Below are 8,469 nucleotides of genomic sequence, written 5' to 3'. Positions count from 1 at the left end.
ACTGGGATGTAAACAAGGTTTACTTGAGCATGATAACTCATACGGAGCTTGCAAAATTATAGTTTTACTCATTTTAGTTTACTCTTTGATTCCATTTATGGAGAACGGTACAATAACTGGTCAAGTAAATTACAACCCCAATTCCAAAAAAGTTGGGACGCTGTGTAAAATGTGAAAAAAAAAATGTAAATAAAAACTGAATTCAATGATTTACAAATTTCATAGACCCATATTTTATTTTCAATAGAACATAGAATACATGTCAGATGTTGAAAGTGAGAGATTTTTACAATTTCATAAAAAATCATTAAGTTATTTAGAACTTGATGGCAGCAATGCATCTCAAAAAAGTTGGAACAGGGCCATGTCTACCACTGTGTAGCATCCAGTGTCTATTTATTTATTTATTGAACCAGGAAGTCTGTTGAGATTAAAGCTTATTTTTCGAGGGAGGCCTGGCCAAGACAACACAGAGGTTCCAGTTACAGCAATCAAAAAAAATGTGCATAACAAAACATACATGGGACAATTTGAATAAAACATGCTCAAAACAGACAAAGAACAAAACACAAAATCCAGCTTAGAAACAGCCGTTGCTCTCTTATTCTATTTTTATCAAAGTTTTAAACTTACTCAGGGAGATAAAATCATTAACATGTATTACATTTTGAAGTCTAATGACACTCTTATGAAAACCATCTTGGCGTTTATTGGACTGTAGGCTTGTACAAATGTAATTTCTGGACTGGAAGCTTAGCTTCTGTATGTGATGATTGGTGGAGCTCTCGATGCTGCCATATTTTATGAGAAACTGCCCAAATTGACATCATCCCAAAGTAAAATAATCTGCTGTAGCATAAGTGCATATTGTTGTAAGTAGTGTTGTAGTACTGAACTTTGGTCTTGGTTTTGAAAATGTGAATTAAAGGTCTCAGTCAACATCATTTGGTCGAAATCGATTTTGACTTTTGTTTTAGTTCGTTGTGTATTGTAGCTCACTGCTCTATTACATTTCTATTTTTGCCCTAAATCCTGTGTTTTTTCCTTAATTCGTATTTCATGCTACAATATGGATAACGCTTACCACTGCTGCGCTATTATCTAGATCAGATCCATAACATTATGTATGCCTATGCACAATACACATGGATATTCTCTCAAAGAGTTACTGTGTAAATACTATGTACAAAGTAACTTTATTTTACAGTCCTGTTTCAATCATATTACAAATTAACAATATGCACAGAAAATTATTTGTAAATAATTAGAATTTCCTTATTAAATCCTGAGTAAGTGCCGTTGTAAGCACATAGTAGTTTTATATTTACTTTTACATTTACAGCATTTAGCAGACGCTCTTATCCAGAGCGACTTACAAGAAGTGCTTTGTCTATCTAGAGAAAGTATCTTTGCTAGTTACCAATAGCTTAGAGAGAAAGACAGTGCTGAGCTCAGATACTGCTAGAAACAAAGTCACTGTAGATACCCAGAGAAAAAGGAAGAGTTGAACACAGAACTCTGTGCAATACACTACACTACAATATACAAGTGCAGTACAATGCAATACAATCAATATTTAACTCCGTGCTCAGTTAAGTGCTCTGTAAAGAGGTGTGTCTTCAGCCTGCGTTTGAAAACTGAGAGTGCAAAGTATGCATCAGAATGTATATTTGCATGGATGTACATACAAAGTATGTATCAGAATATTACTGGCAAATAATAGGACACATTTACCTACTGAATACTAGTTACTTGTGATACTATAAAATAAATTGCTGACATTCAATAACATACATCTGCTTTGAGTTATCAATCTTGCTGTAGTTCAGTAAGAATTAGATTAAACTTTCTCTGTCCAAAACAATGATAATTACAGGGAAATTCAAGAGAAAAGCTTTTTCCTACTTGCATATGTGTGTATATATACACCCCCCCCCCCCCCCCCCCACACACACATATGTATTTGCTGTCATTTTCACTAAAACTGCTCAGCAAACGGCTGTTAAGAAGTTACTGATTACCTGTCTACCTCAGTGAGCTCACCTTGTCTCATGTCTACAGTTGTGTCAGTACATGAAGAGGAGCTGCTCTCTCTCTCTCTCTCTCTCTCTCTCTCTCTCTCTAAGTGACTGTTGCTGCTTCTGGAACGGTAACACTTTATTCGAAGGCTACCTACATAAGGGCTTTATGATGCATTCATAAGCACTGAATAATGTGTTTATGAAGCACTACTTGAACATGTATTAAGTGCTTATGTCGGTTCTCGCAACCTGACATAAGATGTTTTATGAAATAAATGACATTGTCCTGACATAATAGGAAGAAACATTGAACATATTTACAGCACTAAACACATTTAAAACCCTATACATAATTACATCAATCATCTTATCCATACCATGGAGCGAAGAGGGGGTGGTTTCCAGGCATATTTAACCTGATATCAGTACAATGTCGTCTTAAGAATGCTGACATAAATAGTTATGTATAGTGTTTTAAATGTTTAGTGCTGTAAATATGTTCAACGTTTATTCTTATTATGTCAGTACAATGTCATTTATTTCATAAAACATCTTATGTCAGGTTGCGAGAACCGACATAAGCACTTAATAAATGTTCAAGTAGTGCTTCATAAACACATTATTCAGTGCTTATGAATGCGTCATGAAGTCCTTATGTAGGTAGCCTTCAAATAAAGTGTTACCTCTGGAACTAACAGTGTGTATTTTATAGGTTAGCTGCTGAGCTGAGACTGAACTTAACTGGGCTGTGATTGCAGAAACACTGTCTGTTACGTTATTGGGGAAAAAAAAACTTGCCTTGAATCAAATCCCATGCTTCTTTATCTGCTTATACTTGTTAGAAATGACTGCAAATACAGCAAATTGCTAGTTAGCGAACCTAGTTAATATAGCTCCCATTACTATGTTTGCGTTTGGCGCTTCGGGCTCATCTGTGTTCTGAAAGCAATGGGTCGTGATTTGCCTCCCCTCTTTTGCTTCTCTCTGCTCGTTTGGTTTGTGTAATCCTGATTTTCATTTTAGTCAAGTCAGAACTGCTGGACAGCTACTGACTGACATCTGTAGTTGACAGTGGAGAAGTTCCACGATACATGTGCTCACTTTATATTTAAGGGAGTGATGTGCGGGCATAACAGAAACAACAGGTAGACAAGCAGACTTTAAAAGATTATGAAGGAAAACAATACAAGTCTTGTATAATAACATCAAGTATCAAAACTAGAAGCTAAAATAAGTTTATTTCTGAGTCTTTTGTTGGGACCTCTTCAGGAAGGACGTCGGTTGGTCAGGTCCATCACTACCCGCGGTCAGCCCTGCATGTATGCCACGCTTCTGAAGTCAGGTTAGAGTGCCATCTGCTAATAAATGGTGGGAATGTTGCCAACCGTTTTCTTTCCCAAAGGAAATTATACATCCCACATAGTATACTGTATGAGTACTGTTGGAGTCTGATATCTTGAGAGAGAGAGAGAGAGAGAGAGAGAGAGAGAGAGACAGACGTTAAACCAATGCATTAATAACAGATTTCTTCAGATACACACACAAACATCTTCTAAGCCACTTCTTCTGGGTTGCAGGGCGAGCTGGAGCCTATCCCAGGTGTCATTGGGTGGAAGGCAGGACACACCCTGGACAGGTCGCCAGTCCGTCACAGGGCAGACAACAGACATACATATTGATTTCTTCAGATAATTAAAACATATACAGTGGGATCCAAAAGTCTGAGACCACTAATGATAATGCTTCTATTTTGTTTTCTTATTTAATATTTTTTTTGTTACAAATTATACTACCAGCAGAACACACACACACACACACACACACACACATACACACACACACATCTTCTAAGCCACTTCTCCTTCTGGGTCGTGGGGGGTGCCGGTGCCTATACCAGCAGAACACCTTGAGTGAAAAGTACAATCTCTGAAATTTTAACACAAATTGCAAAATTTCTTTTGTGATTGGTAGATTTGTTTAATTTTGCTTTGAAATATGACATAAAAATAGTGCCTGAGCTTGAACATGTATTCTTGTCATAATGTTCCTGTGTTTTAAAATTTCACAGATTTTCATTCTGGTCTCAGACTTTTGGCTCCCACTGTATTTAATTGAAATATATGAAAATATTCATTTCATCAATCTACTTACTGAAGGTTAACCCCCAGAAATCCTACAATCAGCTCCTACATTATTAATCTAGAGGAGAAATGAATTAGGAATTAACCCCAGATCGCTAACAATATAAGGTGCAAGCAGAAGGGCACGTGTTACTTAAAACTGCCTGTGACAAAGTGCGTACCTCGACCCGGCAGTATGCTGTGGTAGCGGAGACTGGAAAGTGTACGCGTGTAACTGGTAACTGGTGAGTTCTTCTCCCCGTCACTTTTATTTACACACCAACACTCATGAATATGTACATATTTACACTCGCGCACACACAATCAAACAAAAACAAAACGAAAATAGTCTCTACAACTATGAGACAGACCCGTCTCCACACTCATCACCTTTAGTCATCCATTCTGCTGAAAGAAGAGAGCTCTCTCTTCACCCCCCACCCCCAGTAATGCTGCTTATATGTGCGGTGCTCCTCCTCTAGGATAAACCATTACTGGCCTGGGTTAAAACAAGTGCTTCAGATATTCAGATGCCCTTCTTCACTTACTGTTACATTTACTTCATGACATCATTTACATCTATTTTATGATTCAGCGTACACTTAAACGTAATTTTCTCTCTCTCATTCAGGTTTTGTCCTTCCCTCCTGTTCTACAAAGGATGGACTCACCCAGGTAAGTAAAGCTCAGGTGAGCCCATTCAGTTCTCATTTGCTCCACAAAAAAGATAATCAGTCCTCAGGTAAGTACAGGTAAGTACATACAACCAGTCTTTATGTTGTGATGTGTAAAGGGTGCCTTACATCCTCATACTGCCCTACGTAAAATGGATTTTTCATTCCCATCCTCAGAAGACACTCCCCTCTCTAAATTGAGTTCAGAGAGTTCTCTGAAAGTTCTCTTGGAATTATTTTTCAAAGCGCTCTCAATCATCAGATTTATCCGCTCAGAGATGGAGCCTGAAGCACAAACCACTTTACAAAATGTTTTTCCACATGCAGCTGTTTCCACCAGAGAAGCCTACAGATCCTCAAAACTTACATAGTGAAGCTTCAAAGTAGGTTAAAAATAATTAATTATTCTGAGATCCATGGCTTTCTGACACAAAAATGAATGTTTTAACAGAACTTCATTAGGATCAAACAGAAAGAAGAAGCCCTTTTACCTGACTTAAATTCACCATCCTTTATACATCTGGATCTTGTTCTTCAGAGAGAGTGTCAGAGTGATGTTGTATTCAGCGCTTCCTTTATGGTGGCCCGTATTGAGATGATGACGATATCTTTTGTCAAAGTAATGGTACCAGTTCCCATTTTTACTGGCACCAAATCCAAATACATTCACCTACAAAGAGAGAGAGAGAGCTCTACCAAACCTAGTCATTAGTCCCCGAGTTGAGGCAGATGTGTTAAAAAAACAAAACAGCAAACTGTTCTGACACTGTGGAATTTGACCTCTGCATTTAACCCATCCATACAGTGAAACACTCACATACATGCACACTAGTGAGCATACTTGCCCACAGCGGGCAGCCCTATCCACAGCGCCCGGGGAGCAATTGGGGGTTAGGCGCCTTGCTCAAGGACATCTCAGTCACATACTGCCAGCACAGGAGATCAAACCGGTGACCTTCTGGTCACAAGGCTGGTTCCCTAACCTCCATCCCTCCTGCCCCAATCTGAAAATCATGCCTCCATGACTGTAATTCACCAGCCCGATCTTATGGCCTCGCTGTCTTCACATGCACACACACATATAGCTAGCTATTCTTCTAGGATGTTTTCCTCTGGCAGGAAGTAACAAGTTATACACCACCAACTGAGATGATCTTTGTGATCTCCGCTGCAGATTTTCAGATTCTAACTAACAGGTACGTTGGCATGTTTAGCATTCGCTGATAGAAATAGTCACGATTTTGCTTCCTTTTTTTCTTTTTTGTGTTAATTTTATAAAGGACCACGCAAAAACATTAATCTTATGTGAGAAAAAGTGCTTTATACTTAGCTAACTAGCTATTTTTCATCCGCAGCCCCTGGGCAAGTAAACACATAATTAGATGCAATCCACATTTCAAGGACAGAATAAAGTGAAATGGCACAATGATAATCTCGTTCGCAATTCCAAAATGTTTGGACAAGGTGCAAAATCTGAATAAGAACAGAATGCAAAGGTGTGCAAATAATCCAAATGCTATATTTGACAAAGTAGCACAAAGACAGTTTATCACATTTTAAAACTGAGATTTGTTTTTTTTTATAAAAAGTTGGGACAAGGACAAAATAGACTGGTTAAGTTTTGTACAGCTAAGAAAACACCTGATAGAGCATCTCACAACGAATTATGTTTTTTTGGCAACTGGTCAGTAACAGGTCAGTTCTTTGGCATGGTGGGATGGTATCATTGATTTATCCCACAGTTTTCCCAGCAAGCAGTACCTCTTCATCAGTTGAAGAATAGAGCTGTTTGCAACTGAAGCAGTGCATGCCAAGATGTCTTTAGGGGTGTTAAGAAAGCCCTTCAGTCTGCTCCTATATTGCAAGTCCCAGATTTTTCTAAACTCTTTGTTCAGACTGATGCCAGTGAAAATGGCAAACTGGAGGGGGTCCCGAAGTGGCTGGACCATGGGCCAGAGCTCATCCAAGATGAGCCTCTCCGTGGCCTTCATGATGTGGGACATTGGCCTGTAGTCCTTGATGTCACTAGGTCATGGCGTCTTCGGAACAGGAACAATGCAGGACGTCTTCCACATCATAGGGACCCTCTGGAGACTCAGGCTCATGTTTATGACATGGTGCAGTACTTCACAAAGCTGGATGGCACAGGCTTTAGGCACCCTGGGGTTGGTTGTGTGGAGTCTCTTCAGTTCTCTTCTCACCTGGTCAGCAATGAGACTTGCTGTAGAGGTGATGGGTGGGGGAGGGGTGGAGGTGTGAGGTGGGCTGTCACAGGAGGGGGGCAGGCTATCAGTAGAGGGAGGGAGGGTGAGTGGAATGGTCTGCTGAGGACCGGCAGCAGAGGAGTCAGGCGGGGGGAGGACAGAGCCTGCAGTGTCAAATGTTAAAGAACAGATTTAGCTTGTTGGCCCCGTCCACGCTGCCCTCTACTCCTCTGTTGTTGCTGGACCTGAAGCTGATGATGGTCCTCATTCCATTCCAAACCTCCCTCGTGTTGTTCTGCTGGAGTTTCCAATCCAGCTTCCTCCTATATTTGTTCTTAGCCTTCCTGATAGCTGTCTTCAGTTCCCTCTGGATCGTTCTCACCTCTACTCTGTCTCCAGCTTTGAAGGCCCTCTTCTTCTTGTTGAGTAGAGCTTTAATGTCCTTTGTTACCCATGGCTTGTTTGGATAACATTTAACAGTCTTGGTTGGGACAGTGGAGTCTACACAGAAGTCACTGTAGTCCGTGATACACTCTGTGAGCCCGCTGATGTCCTCTCCATGTGGCAATCCTGCAGTGCCTTGTAAGTCTTCTCAGACCATCTACACACCGTCTGCGTGGTCACAGGCTGACTCTTCACCAGCGGCACATACCAGGGACTGAGGTTCACCATGTTGTGGTCTGATCTACCCAGAGGGGGGGGGCGGGGAACAGCTGTATGCGTCCTTAACATTAGCATACAGCCGGTAAAGTGTTCTTTCCTCTCTGGTGGGACAGTCCACAGTCCGAGTGAAGTTTAGTAGTGACGTGGTTAAAGAACAATCATATTTAGTGCCTGAGAGAGTTTTTGGTGGTGGTTTGGGCAGTTGTGAAGTTGAGGCAATATCTGGAAGGGGCATAAGTTCAACATGGTTACTGACCATGCTGCCTTTACCTGGATTTTCAATCAACTGATATGACTGACCAGGTGGACTATTAAGTTATAGGACTTCGACTAAGTTTGTGTACCATAAAGCTTGTGTTTTTTTTGGTCGGAGACCTTTTACACTTTGGGGAATTCCAAAGCACCTAGTTTCAGATCAAGGACCACAGTTTACTTCCCAGCTAATTCGTGAAGTTTGCGAAGAATGGGGAGGAACTCAGACATTGACAACAGCTTACCATCCACAAACAAACCTCACTGAACACATCAACAAGGTAATGAAAAATGTTACTTTGTCATATGTTCAATACAAACACTGGATGTGGGATCGATGGCTGTCAGAATTCAGTTTTGCAATCAATTCTGCATTGCATGAGAGCACTGGATTTACCCCAGGAGAACTTGCTCTTCAAAGAAAACTCTAAGGACCTTTAGAGAACCTCATCAGGCATGCTCCTGATGCTGAACAAAGTGCTTATGACAAAATTCAGCACCTGGAGCAGATGCAGGAGATGGTAAAGGAGAATGC

General features: G+C 40.4%; 1 protein-coding gene across 4 annotated transcripts in view; it reads right to left on the bottom strand.

Moving 5' to 3' along the window:
• Positions 1–2,659: 2,659 nt before the first annotated feature.
• LOC108435846 (CMP-N-acetylneuraminate-beta-galactosamide-alpha-2,3-sialyltransferase 1-like) overlaps positions 2,660–8,469 on the bottom strand; it is a 29,879-nt gene continuing 24,069 nt past the window's right edge. For 2 of the 4 annotated variants that reach the window (XM_017711955.2, XM_037543097.1), the window contains 2 exons: positions 5,307–5,485; positions 2,660–3,476 (listed from right to left, as the gene is read on the bottom strand). In XM_017711955.2, the coding sequence (XP_017567444.1) occupies positions 5,318–5,485 (168 nt within the window). In that variant the 3' untranslated portion in view covers positions 2,660–3,476; positions 5,307–5,317. Of the gene's footprint in view, positions 3,477–4,172; positions 4,221–5,306; positions 5,486–7,346; positions 7,905–8,469 lie in introns of those variants that run through there. The other 2 variants (XR_005131025.1, XM_017711956.2) reach the window with 2 other exon arrangements.

The sequence above is a fragment of the Pygocentrus nattereri genome, chromosome 11, assembly GCF_015220715.1.
Source record: "Pygocentrus nattereri isolate fPygNat1 chromosome 11, fPygNat1.pri, whole genome shotgun sequence".
NCBI classification, from domain to species: domain Eukaryota; kingdom Metazoa; phylum Chordata; class Actinopteri; order Characiformes; family Serrasalmidae; genus Pygocentrus; species Pygocentrus nattereri.
This window is presented reverse-complemented; position numbering and strand designations above follow the sequence as displayed.